Source organism: Hesperophylax consimilis, chromosome 20 (genome assembly GCF_061612785.1).
Source record: "Hesperophylax consimilis isolate HC1 chromosome 20, BYU_Hcon_1.0, whole genome shotgun sequence".
NCBI lineage: Eukaryota > Metazoa > Arthropoda > Insecta > Trichoptera > Limnephilidae > Hesperophylax > Hesperophylax consimilis.
Window position 1 is genome coordinate 19,397,894 of NC_142855.1, and position 19,694 is coordinate 19,417,587.

Sequence of the window (19,694 nt, forward strand, 5' to 3'; positions counted from 1 at the left end):
AATTGCAAGTGTTTCCTGTTTAACGAAACATACAAGTAAATACCATTTCCAAAGATTTATTTGTTTTATTTTCTTATTGATTTTCCCTAAATACCTTAAAATTAACAATTTTTAAATTATTATCTAATTAGAGATATAAATTGTCATTAGGTATTTTGTGAAATCATAATAATGAAAATTGATATGAAAAAGTATTTTGGGATTTTTTACATTTCACAGCAGATTCTTGATTGGATCATCGATTACGCAATATTTTTTTAATAATAATTTAATCGCTAGTGTGGTTTGATGTAGTGCTATTTTTATTTGTTCGGAGTTATTTTTCACTTGTTCAGAAACTTTTTTGAAATAATGAAAATTATAAGAAAGATTTTTTAAATAATGTTTTGGGACTTGTTCGAAGCCGGGTAGCAAAGGGGGGAAGAGGTGGAAGGGAAATGAGAAGGGGAAGTGATGATACAGTGGTGGTAAAGTGAAGGGAATGTGAAGGGAAAGTTAAGGAAAGGTGACAAATATGGACGGTACGTTAAGGTAAAGTGCAGGGAAAGTATTTGTTAAGTTAAGGGAGAGTTCATGGAAGGTGAACGGAAAGTTAAGAGAGAGCTAATTGAAAGTGGGGGGGAAGTAAAGGAAAAGTGAAAGGAAAGTGACGGGAAATGGGGGAAACTAAAAGGAATGTGAAGGAAAAATTAAAGGGAAACTGAAGGAAAAGGTAATAATGGAGTCCTTTATATAACAAAGGTTACCTATAGCAATAAAATATCCTAGGGCCACACAACGCTCTCTATCCACGCCACTATCCCGTACACCCTGGTCAGCAACAGGTTCAGTTTGGTAGAGTCCTCACCGGCGGTGATCCCCACGATGATCTGAGTACAGGCCACCGAGTCATCGTTGTTGATCTGTACGGGGCTGCCAGAAACGCCCTGTTAAAAAATACACATATATATATATACTTTGAATTGGTCTTCGATGGGGCTTGCAAGTGTGATTCGAAGCTTGTATCTAGATACACATTTCAAACCCAACTCGGAATTAAATAAAAAAAATTACATATAATAATTCAGTCTGCTTATGTTTGTGCTCGCAAAACTTGAAAGTAGTCGACTGATTTCGCTTAAAAAAAGAGAATGAACAGGGCTCATTATATTATTACCTCAGTCTCGCAAAATTATTCTAACCGGGAATCCTCAGCTATGAAAACGGGTCCATGTAAAATAGAATTGTTTGTTAAGACAATACATCCTTGGAAAGGATCAACCCTCTGCAGTCATTTCTGCAATTTACTATTTTATATTTTTTCAAATACAAAAAAAACAAAAAATTACCGACAGTTTTGAGATTTTTAAGGCCAAAATTATTATCGTGATTTATTTTTGCCTTCTTCCATCCACAGCCAACGTTTTGGACAGCGTTAGAGTGTGCTTCATCAAGGCAGATACTTCAATATTGGTTTTCATCGTTTAGTTTTGGTGTACCCGTCGAACTATTAAGCTTAGCCCCGTCAATTCTATTGATTTTGATGAGGTTTTGTAGATTCCAATTGCCTTAGTAATTATACGTGTTCATTGCGTTTTGGGCCTTTCTAGGACTTCAACAACAATTGGTCAGTTTCAAATAAGTTCTAGACTATTGCCGATTTGTCCGGACGGCCGGGTTTGCATGCTCAAAAGTGTTCTTAAATCCTTTTAGACATGGTTCGTTCTTCAATACATTAGCAACCCGACCGACAGAATATGCGAACAGCATAATACCCCAAAAATATGTACACTACAGCACAGCCTAGAACATTGGAGACTTTTAGCATACATGGGCTGCATGTAGCGAGCACAGCCTGAAAACTTCAAGACACGGTGAGCGCCGACTTTCCTGCAACTTCTACAATTGTCAGGACAGTTCTACGAAATGCGCGATTATATAAACGCAACGTTTGCCGCCAGCTAGTCAAGTGGAGCATCTCACTGGAAGATCATAGGAGGATCCGTGATCTTCACCACCAGCTGACCACCAGACAGATCTGAGCACAGATCCAAATCCCATCGTGACGCATACAACTATACAACAGTCTACATAATAAAGACACGCTAATAATCCATTCCATCACTTTTAATTCATGTTTGACCAGAACATTACACACAAATTTGGTAATCCCGACATGATCAACGATATAGCATTTATTTACCATTTAAAAGCGCAGGGGGCTTAATTGAACTGGTGTGCCTAACTAAACTTCACATAGATCTAGTCTCCTTCAACGGAAGCAATCTTCCGAAGCCTTCCATTGATATGCTTGGTGTAACTATAAGTGACCAGCTCAGGTACGGGGGCTCCATCGAAGCCAGAGTAAAGTTGGCCTCTCAGAAGCTGGGCGTACTGTACAGGGCCCGCAGATACTTTAATAGTACACAACTGCTGACCCTGTACAAATCGCAAGTGCGCCCTACTGTCGAATTTGGCAGCCATCTCTGGTCCGGAGCCCCTAAATACCTGAAAAAAACCTTGATAGATTGCCCAATCTTAACAAACGGACTGCAATCTTTAGAGCACAGGCGTCAGGTAGGTATGCTGTCCTTGTTCTATCGGTATTACAATGGAAGATGCTCTGAGGAACTAGCGTCATTGATCCCTTCGGCACCGGTGCGTAGTCGGGATACACGCCAAACGCGCGCCCAACATTTGTACACGGTTGACACTTGTCACATGAGAACGGGTCGCTTCTACGATTCGTTCTTAGGTTCAACAGCTCGGCTGTGGAACGAACTGCCGGCCTCTGTGTTTCCTCCCTCCTACAACATGGGACTCTTCAAGACCCATGTTCACTCCTTCTTCTCCACAAAAAGACCCTCCACACAGCATCCCCAAAGATGACATAGGCCCTGAGGGAAATTATTTTCTTCAGGGCCTCCTGTGTGGAGTTAATATAAAAAAATATAAAATTTAAAAAAAATAGATCCTCAAAGGTGTAGACAGAGAGAATGGACCACCACACTTTTATATTTTTAACATACGCTCCTTGCTTCATTCAAATTCACGCATCGTCCCATACATACTCTTCTGTATTGAATCTTGATGATCTGAGTATTTGCCTCCAAGATCGAAGGGGCCTCCAAGATCGAAGGGTAAGGCTCATATTCTTGCGCTCACCGGGACCTGAAACTTTAGCCTTATTTTGAGAGCCTTATCTCTCGACCACAAAGGCCACATGATACCATAGACTCACTAGCTCCGGGCGGTTGGGAGCTGTTGGGACAATTGTGCAGTATTCAATTTAAAAATTGATATCGCTATTGTCAGTCAGTCTGATTCTAATGCAGAAAAATATATTTACCAAAGTATCGCGCTTCGCTGGCACCCAAACTGTGAGGTCTTCGCGCGTCCTATGAGCGCACATTTGCGAAGAGCTCCGGTATCCAGATGGAAACAGGTCTATACACTGTGCGACCGAGCGTACGGTCATATTCCACTGTAACATAAGACCGACAACATTAACTTCATTGTTTTTTTTAGCTTCCAATTAAGCAAAGTTCGTACATGGTTATTACTCAAATGATAATTACAGTATAAAGCATATTATGAAATAACTAGCTGATGTATACCTGGCGTTGCTAGGGGTTATCCTTAAGAGATAAACATATACTATTGCGGTCTTTTCTGTAGGCCTTTTCGATATACATATACATAATGGTACATTATTTTGATGTATCTCATAAGGTTTAGCCAGCGTTAGCAATGTAAGCTGTAACAATACTATGTAAATGTTCAAAAACAATAAATGAAATACGACATTGAATTCATATTGTTACCCTGTCATAACCGCTGCCTTCGTGAGTGACGTACGTGAGGTCTTTTTCATTGAAACGGGTTCCCGTGTGGAGGCAGGCCGGGAAAATGAACTTGGAAAATATGGCCCTGGAATTAGATCAATAGCTTCAGTTACATTATCAATTTTTTTGCTATTTATAAATACGTTTAACCTTCCAGCGGGCGCGCTGTTGTAAAATTTACGACAAACGCGCCTTATCGCTTCCCCCACTCTTGCGATTTAGTTGTAAGCATCGAGCTTCGAGCTATGCTAGAGTCAAATCAAATGTCAAACATTTACCGCAAGATATAAATGCTTTTCTCAAAGTGAATTACGGTAGGGCAGTTGAACCGATAACAGAAGAAGAAAACGGAAGCATTCCAAAATGCGGTGTTTGTCGGTTATGTGCACTGGATAAGAAAAGATCCTCAGCATCAATGAAGTGTTTCCGTTGCCAGTCCTTTACATGCAAGAACCATTCTTCAGTTGAGGTGGTTTGTAACAATTGTAAGGATGAGAATATTGATTCTGACTAAACAGGTCGATAAAATATTTTGTTTTGAAATATTAACATGCTTAGAGTGTTGCTTCGTTTTTTTAAGAAAGTCAAATATTTTTTTTTTATGTACTGCCTATTATGATTTTTCATATCCTTAAAGAAATTCCCTAACGTTTGTATAAAGAAAACACCACTTACATGGAGAAAACTTGATGACGTAAAATTTACGACAAGCGCCCGCTCAAGGGAAATTTCTCAACGCGCCCGCTGGAAGGTTAAAATTTTTACTTTTAATACAATGACGTACTTTCGATCAAGCTGCAGTAGTCCGACGTCATTGAAATCATTGGTGGCGTCGGGGTGTATAACCAGTTTCTTGACAGTGAAGATGTTTGCGGGCGGGGTTTCACTGTTCCAAATTACACCTCCGAGTCTAACATATTTTGTTGATCTGAAAAGGAAATATATTTTCAAATTGCTTTTAATTAGATTTTAAAAAATTCTAAAAAGCTGCTAAACAGCCAAAGCATTTTGTCGGCAGGTCAATTTTACTAAAGCACGTGCATAAAGAGAAGCACCAAATTTATATATATATTTTTTTGTAAGAAACAAACAGCTTTTACATAATATACGATGATAGATATAAATATACAAGTTAACTGAAGTCAAGCCACAGAAGTTTCTTATGCTAAAGTTCATTGGAAATGAAGTTTTAATATCTTAAAATTAATTTGGTGTCAAAGGAAGGGAGAGGAAGAGGAAAATAGGAAGAGGATAGGAGATGCTCCCGATACATTCCATACTCTCATATTAATAATCGATTGCACGCATTACTTCATATCGATATTTCTTTAGGTTATTACCAAAAATGTCAATGCTGTAAAATTTTGTATTATATTGTGCAGAATGGTACAATTTCTTTCGCTTTTTATATACGCTGGCATCTTATTAGATACGGAAGGTACAAGATAATGTTCGTTAATTTTTGGAATGGAAATAGCCTCATTTTGACTAAATCGTTGCGTAAGAAATACAAAATATACTGTCACCAAATACAGACTGAAACCGAAACCACTCAACTGAACAAAAAAACACCATGTATTTTATTTATAATTAGTTAGAAGCTGGGCACACTGTAAAGTGCCTGCAGTTACACAACTGCTGACCCTGTACAAACGGCAAGTGTGTTCCGCTGTTGAATTTGGCAGCCACCTTTGGTATGGAGCCCCAAAATACCTGAAAAAACCCTTGACTCTGTGCAGAAACAGACGATCCATTTGACAGATTCCCCTCTCTTAACAAACGGATTTTAATCTTTAGATCACAGGCGTCAGGCTCGTATGCTGTCCCTCTTCTACCGGTATTACAATAGAAGATACACAGAAGAAGCGAGCTGTTTTTCATAAAAAGCATGTTTTCAACTGTCACAGGTAACATCTAGATAATATAGGTATATAAAAACACACGCGTAATTGAATTCATTGTTGTGTCAAAATTTGGAAGCAATTGGTGAAGAATATTTGGAGATTTAAGGTTTTGAACAAAACTGTGAGAAATAATTTTAGGATATATGTTGCATGAGGAGATCAGGGGGCCTGCTCTGTATCTTTCGAAACTTTCCTGCCGCCAGTTTAGCCACGTCACAAACCCGTATTAACCCCTCCCTTACGGGGTTCAAAAATTCGTCGTCCTCCGGTGCATGTATTGCGGAGGATTACCTAAAATTTGAACTCTGTGTTAAGAATATTTACAGAGATATTTTATTGATCAGAGACAATATTCACTCAGTTGACAGCACCGGTAAGGAAAGATTAAACCACGAACTTACTGGTTTGTTAACCCGAAAGATACAGAATAGGCCCCCCGACGTGCATAAGTTGGTTGTTTTATTAATCCTGCATTATGAGACTACTCTTGAAGAGCGATAAAGTCTATTTGCAGTAAATTATTAGCCTTCAATGCATTTGAGAAACGAATCATTCTCGTGCTGGAATATGAATGGACTTACCTCGCGCACCAAGCTTCTGTGATGACCCAGTCCTCGCTGATGAGCGACCCGAGGTGAAACCAAACCAGGCCTTTCACGTTTTTGCCTCCGTCGTTATCGTAACTCAACAAGGCCTGAAACAAACTCAAAATAAATCCAAATAGGTACTTTTATAATCTACCTAATGTGGTGCTTTACACTCCGATAGGCATGTAATAGGCTTTATAAGAGATGTGGGCTATCACACTAGTTTTAGAGAAAGGCAGGAGTGCAAATAGTGTGTATGAACGTGTCATTATATACATATAGCATTGTATTTAATGTATACATGGACGAGTTGTCAAGTCGCCTGGACATCAGAGCGGGCTGTCGTGTTAACAGTATATGTATGAATCATATAAGCTACGCGGACGACATGATCCTCCTAGCTCCGTCGATCAAGGGATTAAGATTACTCCTAAACACTTGTGAAGAATATGGAAAACAGCATAATATGATGTACAACCCGAAGAAGACAGAATTGATTGCGTTCCACAATGGAAACACGACAAAGGAGAAGCCTAAGCATAGTGTCTAATATGATTGCCCGCAGATTTTGCAAATGCAGCAATACCGTTAAAAAAATTCTGTTCAACGCATTCTGTACTGGACTGTATACGTGTGAGACATGGTGTCACTACCGAACATGCTCGATCGAACGACTCCGAATTCAATATAATGACGCCTGTAGAATCATATTTGGATATCGAAGATACAGCAGCGCATCAACAATGTTCAACGGAATCAACGGAACTAGGACTGAATGGTTTTTTCTCGGCCTGATGAGACACCGGGTCACTGGAGCCAGGATGCGGCTAATGGCCTCCGCCAACACGTTGGTGACCGCAGCCTACCAGCACCAAGCACCACTCCTGAGTGAGCGCTGGGCCCAAGCGCACTCAAGACCACACCCTGCATAGTTGTCCTTATTTGTTAATTTATTATACCTATTATAAAAAAAATATTAAAAAAAATGGATTTCTGTATGGGATGTCTGAGATTGCACTAACCTCCCCACATTCTGGAATAAAATTATTATTATTCTCTCTCTGGTTTCAATCCTGGGATTGGTTTGCAGCAATTTCATCTAATCTCCTCTTCCATTCTTCCCTGTCTTGTGCGGCTCTTTTGACTTCTGCATATGATGAGCAGCGCACGTCCACCAGCAGGTCCTCCAGGTACTCTCGGCGTGGGCGTCCCCTAGAGTTGGTCCCCTCGGTCATACCCTCCATTATGACATGCAAGAGGCCTTCTTGTCGTATAACATGGCCGATCCATCTTGCACGCCTTTCGGACAAGGTCCTGAGCAGGTGCATTCCTCCTTCGATTCTTTGGAGAACCTCCTCATTTGTAACATGGTATTTCCAGGAAATTCCTAACAGTCTTCTATAGGACCACATCTCAAAAGCCTCTAGTCTCCGTTTATCTCTTTCGGATAGGCACCATGTTTCGCAGCCGTACATCAAGCTACTCCATACATAGGTCTTGATGAGGAGTATTCTCAGTTTTAGGTCTATATTATTGGATTCTATTATTTTCGACCTTTTATTGAATGAAAGCCTAGCCTGATGTATACGGCTGTCGACCTCGCTCTTAGACCGACCGTCCCATGTTATTTTGCTCCCGAGGTAGACAAACTCCTTGGTGTTCTTTAGTGGAACTCCTGCCATCTCTACTCTCATCTGATGTTGCGTTCGGCCTACAGTCAGCAGCTTTGTTTTGTCTTTATTTATCTTCATGTTGTAGTTGTTTATTATTATTATAGCAATATTTGCGTGTACAGTACTACACCACTCGTGTACTTGGTTCACATCAAGATCAGCTGAAGTTTTCCTCTGTGAATTTGACTTCTGAGCGGGTAGTTTGTATACGAATCACAGACCATACATTCCTTGATGACATATGCGATGGCCTGTCCAGGCCATGTGATACAGTTCTTTTTGTCTTCATTTTTCTCTTTAATTCTATCAAGTAAACGCAAACTCATCGACAATAGCACCATTCGACGCAGCTTGCCGAGTTGTATAGTATATTGATACCGCTTAAAAAAGGAAAATACTTTTTAAAAACAAAATCCCAGATTGGATTATAGGATATAAAAGAACTCGCTCGTCGCAGTTGGGGCCAGTCTGCCAGTTCCTGGATGCACTCGAAATATTAATATTAAGTTATATTCACAATAATTTATTCCTACTATTTTATACTGAGTTCTGTAGAGCTCCAAATGAGCATAATGTCACTTTATTGACATCTTGCCACAACAACCGGTCTTAGTGACATTTTGGAATAGGTAGGACAATTAGAAGATTTGAGATTTCAAATTAATGGTGTTTGAAAGAGAGAGTACGAAAACAGTGTGCAATATAGCTGTGAATGAGGAATACTTGGAGCAGGTGGATGAGTTTGTGTATTTAGGAAGTGTGTTCTAGAGAGATGGGAAGGCTGACAGAGATATTGAAAGAAGGAGAAATGCAGGTAACTCCATTAATGGAGGACTGAACGCAGTTATAACTATAAATGTGTATTTAAAATAAAATAAATAATATTATGGTATAGATACATGGGTTCAATTGAGTGAGGATTCTGACTGATACGCCAACCGGTTTCCCATTAGAGTAGCACATGTTCCAAGACCAGTAAAGTAAAGTAGATGAACGTACCAAATGCGGATAGTCCCCAGAAAAAACCCTCTGGTCTGGAACGTCTTTGGCTGGAAGAGATGGGCAAATATCACCTCTCGTAAGTCCAGCTTCCGTATTGACACAAGGATACGCCTGTTCAGCCAAACTAACGCAGTCTGCAATAGAAACACAATCATGTAACATTACAGAAGAGATAAAGCGATCAAGTGTGACCTAAATTCGCCAAATTAAAGAAGACTTTTGTGCTCCAGAGGGGTTATTCTTGTTTTTTTTAGGTTATGTCGTTAGGTACCGCCGCCCCGAGAACCATTTATTCGATAACCAAAACCTCAAGTGGTTCGCTACGTTTGGTTAATAGATTGACCATAATTCTACTTAATAATAAAGAATTATGAGATGCTCACAAACTCTGGCTTTCAAACCAGTTTTGGAGATGGTCACCATGTTATCGAGTTGTTCTCGATATGGCCTCGCAGCAGTCTGAATAAGTGGATAAGATGCTTACAATCTCTGGCTTTGGAACCAGTTTTGGAGATGGTCACAATGATATTTATTTGGATTATAGATATAGCCTAACAGCAATCTGAATAAGTGGATAAGATGATTACAATGTCTGGCTTTGGAACCAGTTTTGGAGATGGTCATCATGTTATTTATTTGGATTATAGATATAGCCTAACAGCTATCTTAATAAGTGGATAAGATGCTTACAATCTGTGGCTTTGGAACCAGTTTTGGAGACAGTCACCATATTATCCTGGATGGGCCGGCAGCTAGTCTTGGGAAGAGTGTTGGCGTCGCAGCACACTATCGCTACCGTACCGACGTAGGAACAGACCTGTAAATTAAGGCCAACATGGCAATATATAGTAAACATGAAACTCTTCCAAATGGTAGTAAAACCTTAGTGGTCGGGCGGTTATAGTTCTCAGTTTCGGATCAGAGGTTGTGGGTGCTCTTTCCGCTCTACGCAAGTAGTTAACTTTTCGACTTTATGTCTGGGTTAAATCTTCCCCACGGAAAAACCTAAAACCTTCCACACACTTTTCCACAAATTATCATCTCGTCAAACCACACTATGCAAGTGCATATACGCATAATAAATACGAAAAAATACAAGAACAACACGTCAACTCACCAGAGATCAAATGGGAAAATAATTCACAGACTTCAGATATTTTCATATCAGAGGGTTCGGCTCGGTAGAACTCCTAACAGGGCCTATAAATCCTACTGATCCCTCAAAATAAATATTTAAAAAATCTTTCGTAATCCTACATGTATTTAAAATGGCATTTTTATATATAAATTCTTTGACAGAACTAATACGCCTAAATTTTGAATGAGAGAGCTAGGTATAATGCCAGTAGCCGAAATAACAAATGGTAATATTTTTATAATCTGAGAATGCAAAATTCTTTTTATCTCATTTCCTAAATCTGTGTATTTTCTTATTTTTTCACTAACAGATTTTTGAATATTACAGGAATTTCGAATAGCGACATCAATGATATAAGTTATTTTTTTAATTTTGTCATGTAAAACTATATCGGGTCTATTATGACTAATCGTTCGTTCTGTTAGTATAGTTTTATCATAATATATTTTATAAAAATCGTTTTCCAAAAATGAATTTGGTTCGTATTCATTATTACGGCAGTCAATCAAGTTATGTTTAATTACCAAACATTGGTGAATTATTTCTAAAACTTGATTGTGCCTAAATGTATACTCGGACGAAGATAATACAGAACATCCCGATATGTTCTATAGTTTCCGGAAAAGCCAAACATTTTCTACATAAATCATCAATTTGATTTGAATCTTTGATATACTAAAATATGTTATACATATATGTATATATATATATTTTATACTAAAATTTTTATACCAAAAATTATACTAAAAACCTGTGGTGGAGTCCCTTCTAAGGCGGCCATCAACACAACATCACAGTTGCTGATATGGATGCACACACCTGCCTTGCCAGACTCCCTCAGGACGCACTTTTCCCCTGAAATAATGTATTATTTATATATAAACCATTATTTGTCAATACCTACATATACAGGGTGTATCGGCACGTACCCGACAAACTTTAACCAGCTATTCCTTAGCACATTTGGAGTAAAAAATGTTATGGGCACTTTGCTGTCCGGTAACTTTTTTTTTTAATAAAAAAATTATTATTCATATTTTCACCACATGTCACCACTGTTTTATCCTTTGTCAAAGTTTGAAAACCAATCTGGCAATATTTTGTTCGAGTTTCGTTGAATAATGTACGTACGTACCTACGTTGGCGCGCTTTTACAATCACAACGAAATGGCACGGCACCATTCGTCTCATTTTTAACTATTATTATTTAGTGTGTACGAAAGAGCGAGGACACTTTTTGACACACTTGCTAATAACAGCTGTTGAACACGAGATTCAATGCAAATGACAGTGACGGAGTGTGGATTTTTTTATTTATTTTTTGTTTTTAATGGAAAAAAAATGTTACCGGACAGCAAAGTGCCCATAACATTTTTTACTCCAAATGTGCTGAGGAATAGCTGGTTAAAGTTTGTCGGGTACTTGCCGATACACCCTGTATACCCTATATACCTACCCCAGCGAGATTATTATTTTATGATTTTCGGAATATACTTTGCAATTTTTTTCTAACGAGGGTGTTTGTGCAAATCTGTATTGTAAAAATCGTCGACTCGAACTTAAGGCCCCGTAGTAAGCGTTCAAAGATGGTTTAAAAGGGAAATATTTAAATAGGAATGTTAGAGGGAGCTCGGCAATATAAAAAAAACGATAATAATTAAGCGAAAATGGTGAAAATATTTATTAAAACATGACTCGTTCGAAATAGAGCAAAAATCTCTCGACAAATTCTTTAGCTGCATTTAAAGATTCACTGTGAATTTTTTCATGCCTGTAACATATTAAATAACAGAACAAAACATGTTTTTAATAATTATCGGAGCTTACTTTGCGATTTTTTTCTATCGAGGGAATTTCATATAATTTACGTTTCGACATAACAAATGTATAGATATTATCTTCAAAAATGACATATATTTTTTTTGGAAGTTAAAAACGTAAAGAGTTAGTGAAAAACTTGTTATAAATCGGTAAAAATTGGGTATCGATTCAAGAAGTTAATCACAAAATAATTTAGAATGTCCACCTATATGAAATCAAAGGTTCCGCAATTTGAGAAGATTTTATGAAATTTTGTGAATTTTTTATAAATTAATTTTGAAATAACAAAAAGTGAGTTTGAATTTAAAATATTTATATTTCAAAAATTATATAAAGTCGCTATCCTTGTCTGTCTGTTTGTGCGCTTAGTTCTTCTAAAATACTCAACGGATTTTGATGAAATTTTCACTATCAATTAGAGATTTTCTTTCTGAAGGTTTATAGGTATAATGCATGCATATTATATATATAGAAAGTAGAGAAAAGTTGATGTTTTGTAATCAAGTCGTTAAAAATACATTTTCGGGCGCTTACATTGCTGACACTGGCTAAACCTTATGAGATACATCAAAATAATGTACTACGGAATTGTATATCTTAAAAAGATCTATAGAAAATTCCTAGATGTTATATGTATATCTTGTAAAGATAACCCCTAGCAACGCCTGATACATCTCAACTAGTTATTACTAGTGAAATATCGCATTTATTTAAATTTTATTGAGAAGCGGAAATACAAAAAAATTCTAAGAATCTCTGAAAGCTAAGATATACAGGGTGTCCGGAAACTCGTAGTACAAGCGGGAAACTGGTGAATCTACATCACATTTGGAGTCGATTTTGTAGTATATATTTTTTTTGATTTGAGCTTTCGTTATCGAGTAAATCGAGTTAGAAGTTGATTTTTTTTTTAATTTTTTTTTTTTTTTTTAATCAAATTCTTATAAATTATGACTGAAGATCAAAGTACCCAACTAATTAAAACTATTTGAAAGTAAAACAAATGAAGAAACTCGGATTTGAAGCATTATTTTGAAATCACCCTTCATTTAATCCGGTGTAATCATAAAATATTTCTGCTCTGCAGGGTTAAAACATCTGTTGTTCAACCTTAACACCAGAAAAAACTTTAACCTTAAAATAGCCGAAAAATATTTTTTTTTGTTTTTTTTTTTTTTGTGAAAATGCTCAAATCAAAAAACTTTATGTTTATTTGGGTTCCCCATGTAGTGTAGATTCTCCAGTTTCCCGCTTGTACTACGAGTTTCCGGACACCGTGTATAACGGTCAATATGTCAGAGGCAGGAATGATTGTAGGTATGTGTGATGTTTTGCATACTTTATAAAATTCAATGTCGGAAAAAGTTATATAATAACGAGGGTTTGCTTTACGTTCACATTTTAATTATTTCTGATGAACGCATTACTAAAATCTCATATGTTTCTAGAGGGATCCCTGCGGATGCAAGTTATTTATAATTAATATCAATAAAAACAGGACATTATCAGCAAAATATTGCATTTAAAACGGTTTCAAAAATTTATAAAACGTTTTTCAACTACAAAATCAGCGGTAAGCACCAGATTTTTTTTCTAGACGTTGAATTAGTAACTTCCCGAGGGATCCTTCTAGAAACATTTTAGATTTTAGTAATAAATTCATCAAAAATAATTAAAATAAACCCCATGGAAATATCCATTTCTAGGCCTGCTAAGGCAAAACCGATCGTAGGTCCATGCATTACGCCTGACGGCGCGCCGAATATTGTTTTTACACGAGTTGATCACTTAATATGTTGTTAAGATTCCCATTTTATTTTAGAGATTTGATAGAGCAAATTCAACCTTGGGTCTGTCCAATATACAGGGCCGCGCATCGCATATTTTTGTGCACGGCTGCTTCACTTACGTCATTAAGATTGTGGGTTTATTTTGGGGTTTTGTCTCGTCTTAAATGATCATTATGTAGGTGTTTCATTGAATTATCTTCGTCAGCACCAGAAGTTTCAATAATGAGTTCATTAGCAGCTTATCAGTCACGACTAATGATTTATTAAATAGGTAACGTCAATACAATATATTGTGGACTGCTGCTATCTTTGATCGGGGCTCGTAAACGTAAACAAGTTTTCTATGTAGGTATTGTCCGTTCTTATCGACGTATTTCCCTGTTTTACCGGTAAGTTCGTTCGGCTAGGACAATATTTCTGGGACAAATCTGTTTTTAATAGGAAGCTACAAGCCAAAAATGTGTATATTCTTTGTATACCGTATATTGTAGGTAATAGGTATTAAAATCGCTTGACAAACGGAGTCTAGAAACAGTCGATTTCAAGCACAAAACGGGTTTTTATTTATTTTGTATATAAATTTATAAGAAAACAAAAAAGTTAATTAAATGAAACTGTAACAGATAATCTTAGCTATAATACTGTTTTTTTTAAGTTGTTTCCTTTACGCGTTCATGCATTTCTATTGAAAAAAAATTTATTTTACATTAATATTTTTTATTGAGTAATTTATTATTTTATTTGTATTCTACTCAAGCGAAACGATAGGAAAACTTTTAATTTATCTAAAGCATATTTTTGGTATTCATAATGTACACTAATTCGTAATAAAGATGAATCAAATTAGTGATTTAGCATTAGGCTTCGTCTTAAAGAAAAACAAACATTCCCGGGTTACGAATAACCTGACAATATTTTAAAATCTCCTACTACCACCACAGTAAACAGAAAATGTTGCCTGTGTTGTGATGGAGGACTTATCCAGCCGTGGAGTTGAACACACTACGCTAATTTGAAAGAACCTTCACAAAAAGTGAAAATCAACATTGAAATTTGATGAATTGTTCAAATTCTTTGTTACAACCAATCCCTTCGTGACTACCCAATTCAATAGAAAAAACGTTTATCACGTTTGAGTTGGGGAGTAGTGCCATTACAGTATACATAAGGTAAAGAAAAGAAAGAAATTTTTTATTTATTTAATAAGAAATAAACAAATTTACATAGCCTGATAACAAAAGTATAGATAATGAAATAGACTAATATAGCAGTTACTAAATTAGATACACAATAAATGCAAATAAATTTAAGAATATGGATGTAGTAAAATAAAAATAATATTTAAATATTGAAGACAATATTAGTGATTTCTAAACGAAAATCTGAAACAGAAAAATCAGAAAAGGAAACGGTCACATCTGGGACTCGAACCCAGGACCCTAGTCTTTCCGGGACAATGCTCTACCAACTGAGCTAATGGGACATTTTCGTTTAGAAATCACTAATATTGTCTTCAATATTTAAATATTACAATTTGAGGTTTTACTCAATAAAGTTATTCCGAAAAATAAATATTCATTATAGACTTGCAGAAAAGTCAACAGATGTAGCACATTAAAAATAAAAAATAATATAGGTTTATCTAAAAAGACGCTGTCTGGATTGCGTTTAGTTCGGGTTGAATCTTGCGATCATACATAAAGATAGTTGCCAATAAAAATGTGCGTTTCCTTTTCTGATTTTTCTGTTTCAGTGGGTGATTTGAACCCTCCAGGCCTCGGAAGGACATTACTAACCACAAACATCATATTCCATTAGAACCTCTGAAAGACAGAGCTTACAGGGACGTCCACACATTATAAAAGTTTTTTATTTTATTTTCTTTTCTATAATGAGTATATATGTGATATGTTCATTTGAAAAATAATAAAATTGTCAAAATGCATGATTACAAATTGGCGGAATTTTTTCAACGACAGTTGAATGTTTTAAAAATTTTATATTTTTTTATTGTGTAAACGGCGTAAAAATTGAAGTGACAGGTTTCTTACTAATTACCTACACAAAAGGAATATGTTTTATAAATATCGAATTATTTCAAAATTATTGACGTTCCGAGTCAAAATGTAATTTTGTTAGCATTTTCATGTTTGATATTAGAAATGTATTTTTTAGAAATATCAAAGTTTATTTAAAATAAAAACATTTCAAATATAATTTTGTGTAGTTTCTAAAATGGTATTTCTTATAACGACAAATAAGCAATATCTAGCACATTTTAGATACCTCGGGAGAATTTCACAATGTCGTTGGGACTTGTTTGGGGACTTGTTGGTAAAAATATTTTAAATCCTGAAGGGATAATAAGAAAACGATATATTTATACCGATAACCGGATAAATCATCACAATGATAATTCATCACATCTTTAAAAAGTTATATAAAGTCATGGAAAGTGATGAAACAAAAACTTTATTAACTGGGTTATGTAGGTTAGGTTAGTTTAGGTTAAAAAAAAATTTCATCGTTTCTAATCACTTTTTAAAAGTGTGTTGAATTGTCACTGTGTTGAGTTATCATGGAACCATTTATACCTTTGAAGGAAGAATGATTTTTACCAATGAAGGAGACATTAGAAAAAGACTACTCACTACACACCGGCAGAAAACAATGAACTATCTAAAACTCGGATTTTAAACAAGCTGCAATAGAAAAGTGACCAATTCTCATTCTCGCGATACAGAAAATAAATCTTTTTTGGATTTTTTTGTCGTGGAACCAAGGTTTACATTGAAAATTATTTTCTTTCGAAACATTGAAAGATCCAGGAACTAAACATGTTGGATTTAAGAACGCAAAAGATGCCAGAGATAGGAAAACAAGAAAGTTATTCTCTAATCTCTAAATAGTATAAAATAAAATCGCTATCCGCCTCTGTCTGTTTGTGCGCTTAGTTCTTCTAAACTACGCAACGGAATTTGATATGGTTTTCACTGTCGTTTAGAGACTTTCTTTCGAAAGGTTTACATATATAAAACATGCATATTGTATTTATAGAAAGTAGAGAAAAGTCGATGTTTTGTAATGAAGTATTAAACATATTTTTTCTAGCACTACATTACTAACGCTGGCTAAACCTTATGAGATACATCAAAATAATGTACTACGGAATTGTACATCTTAAAAAGGCCTACAGAAAAGTCCAGGGTGGTGTACGTTTATCTTCTAAGGATAACCCTCTGCAACGCCGGGTAAAGGCCAGCTAGTAGGTAATATATAAAAATTCAGACTACTGATGCTTGCGCTCGCAAAATTTGAAAAGTAGTTGACCGATATCGCTAAAAATTTCAATTTTTTGTTCTTATTAGTGCCAGGAGTGTTTAGAGCTCGGTTTGAATGGTAGAATAAGTCGGGGACCTCCGGGGAATACACCGCTTTGAGATACGGAGTCGATGTAATGTACTTTTTTTAACAATAATAATAATGATTTATTGTCTTCTTTTCTTAGTAACATATAGAGATAATGATATCCTCATTGGGATCTCCCGTGCTGAGGATGTCATTTACATATTATAATTTAATTATAAGAAATTAATATTACAACAAAATACCATGTGGTATAATTTTTTTTAAGTAATTTTAAAATAAGTAAGATAGTGTTTTTTTTGTAAAGTTCAGTTTAGTAGATTCTGTTTTAGTCTGTGTTTGATATCAGTATATTTTCTATTTCAGATCTCCCTATATTAAGTATCCAGCTTTTAATTTGAGATTTAAATGTTAAAGTGTTGAGGTTTTTGAGTGAGAGTGGTATTTTATTGTAGAGTTTAATACTATGATATAAGAAGCTTTTTTGCCCAAAAGCTGTTGTATTAGTAGTTATTTGTTGGATAAGTTTTTGACCATGAGATCTAATGTTTCTATTGTACGTGTTTGTTGTTATTTCTAGGGTTTTGTACTTATGAATGTAAATGAGTATAGTTTTAGAATATAGTTGTTTAATTGACATGATGTTAAGATTGGTGAAGATTTCGTCAGTGCTAGTTCTTACAGGAACTTTCAGTATAATTTTCATTATGGCTTTTTGAGTTTTAATTAGTGGATTTAGTATATTTTTATCTACACTGCCCCATTTTATATTTATATTTTTTAACAAAAACGTTGTGGTATACAGTAGCCAATGGTGGAAGATATCGGGCACGCCCGAGAATGACAAATAATAGGGAAGCATCGCGTGGTTTTGTAAAAATAATTAAATTATCATGTGTGCGTATTTACCTTCGCCATTTTCTCCCAAAACACACGATAACACCAACAATAACAAAACAGACGGACACGTACGCGACATTTCGGTATTAATACCAGCTGTAGACTGGTTCTTGTTGTTGGTAAGGTCCTGTCTGTGTGAAGAACTTTGCTAACTTGTCAACCCGTTGAATGCCAATATTTTATTTTATCTCTAAATAGTATAAAACACCGTTTTTCTTTATTATGCTTACTGTTATTTTTAGGTACAAAAATCTAATGTATAAACTAATATTACCCACGCACAGGCTGCGCCTTAGTGGGTTCCCTTTCCTATTATTATAAAACTGTAATGTCAAATATATAAATTGGGAAAAAATAAAGGAAATAAAATATAAAGTCACTACCGCGTCTGTCTGTTTGTGCGCTTATGTCTTCTAAACTACGCAACGGATTTTGATAGGTTTTAAACTATCATTTAGAGAATTTCTTCTGGAAGTTTTACATATATGATTCAAATTTTACGGATTCAAATTCCCGTGTGCACAAGTAAATTTTATTTGAATAATTTGTGGTATTTAAATTTATCAATTTAAAATAATATTTGGTTCATTTGCTGTTGGTTATCCAATAAATGTTAGCTAAATACAAACAAAATTAATACACATAGTGTAAGTGCTTCTATGGTACTTTAAGTACTTATTTTGTAGCTTTGTTATTGTGTGTAATTATTGAACTCGTTTGTACAACAGAACTATCTATGATAACTTGTATTATACCTGCTTTTCTTGCATTATGTACAAAAACTTGTAATAAAAGACCCGTTGAAAGATAATATTTTTCGCAGCGTTCCGCGTTTGAAGTACGGTAGAATTGTTATATTGTCCCATTGTCCTGTCCTGCGCGGTCGAGGCTGTTCACGGAACAGGGACTGGACACTATTGTATTGTTTTCTGTATTGTTCTCGTGTGATCCCGTGTGATACCTATAATAATGTATACATGTTAAGCCTTCAAGGCGAGAATAGACGCATCTTAGAGGAAGATACCCTCAGCATCGTCCTGGTGAATAACAGCGTATGATAGATTAATTTGCATACATCTTCTAATAAAGATTAAAAATCAAACAAATAAAAGCTCAATCAGATAACAAATACAAACATAGTACAAACATAGGTAAGAGACAAAAGTGACACAAATAGAGACAAAAGAGACTCAAATAGAGACAAAAGAGACACAAATAGAGGCACAAGAGACACAAATAGAGATAAGAGATACATAAATAGAGACACAATAGACACCAATAGAGACACAATATACACCAATAGAGACACAATATACACTAGTAGAGTCACAAGAGACAAAAATAGAAACACAATAGACACAAATAGAAACACAAGAGATACAAATGGAGGCACAAACAGAGACACAAGAGACACAAATAGATACACAAGAGACACAAATAGAGATACAAGAGACACAAATAGAGCAATAAGTAATACATAATAAATGGTAGCTTGTGAGGTATATTCTGGTGTTATAATCCATGTAAAGCCCAGCTGGGCGTAAAACCAAATAAAATAATACAACAAGAATAAATAAATAATAGCGGAACATTTTTTTTGGCAACGTAAGGAGTCCATATAAATTATTGACGAAAATGTCTACTTCAGCACACTCTATTTTATTATATAATCGACACATTTGGGTCAGA

At 35.6% G+C, this 19,694-nt stretch overlaps 1 protein-coding gene across 2 annotated transcripts; it reads right to left on the reverse strand.

Annotated features, from left to right (window-relative positions):
• Positions 1 to 692: 692 nt before the first annotated feature.
• Positions 693 to 18,106, reverse strand: LOC149414277 (serine protease snk-like). Of its 2 annotated transcripts, XM_089644283.1 has the most exons (9): positions 18,015 to 18,106; positions 10,880 to 10,983; positions 9,681 to 9,807; positions 8,988 to 9,124; positions 6,310 to 6,422; positions 4,609 to 4,752; positions 3,804 to 3,909; positions 3,329 to 3,463; positions 693 to 926 (listed from the first exon to the last, which is right to left on the reverse strand). In XM_089644283.1, exons 1-9 carry the CDS (start codon positions 18,082 to 18,084, stop codon positions 765 to 767), a joined length of 1,098 nt encoding a protein of 365 aa, XP_089500409.1. In that variant the 5' UTR covers positions 18,085 to 18,106; the 3' UTR covers positions 693 to 764. The 2 variants fall into 2 exon arrangements, with proteins under 2 accessions (XP_089500409.1, XP_089500410.1); XM_089644284.1 differs by lacking the exon at positions 10,880 to 10,983 and having other exon boundaries at positions 18,015 to 18,093.
• Between the last annotated feature and the right edge of the window lie 1,588 nt (positions 18,107 to 19,694).

Coding starts and splice junctions, on each gene's coding strand:
- LOC149414277 (XM_089644283.1), bottom strand. CDS start 18,084: ATGTCGCGTACGTGTCCGTCTGTTTTGTTATTGTTGGTGTTATCGTGT. Junction 4,753..6,309: donor ACAGAAGCTTGGTGCGCGAG/GTAAGTCCATTC, acceptor TTTCCTTTTCAG/ATCAACAAAATATGTTAGAC. Junction 3,910..4,608: donor CTACTGCAGCTTGATCGAAA/GTACGTCATTGT, acceptor ATCTAATTCCAG/GGCCATATTTTCCAAGTTCA.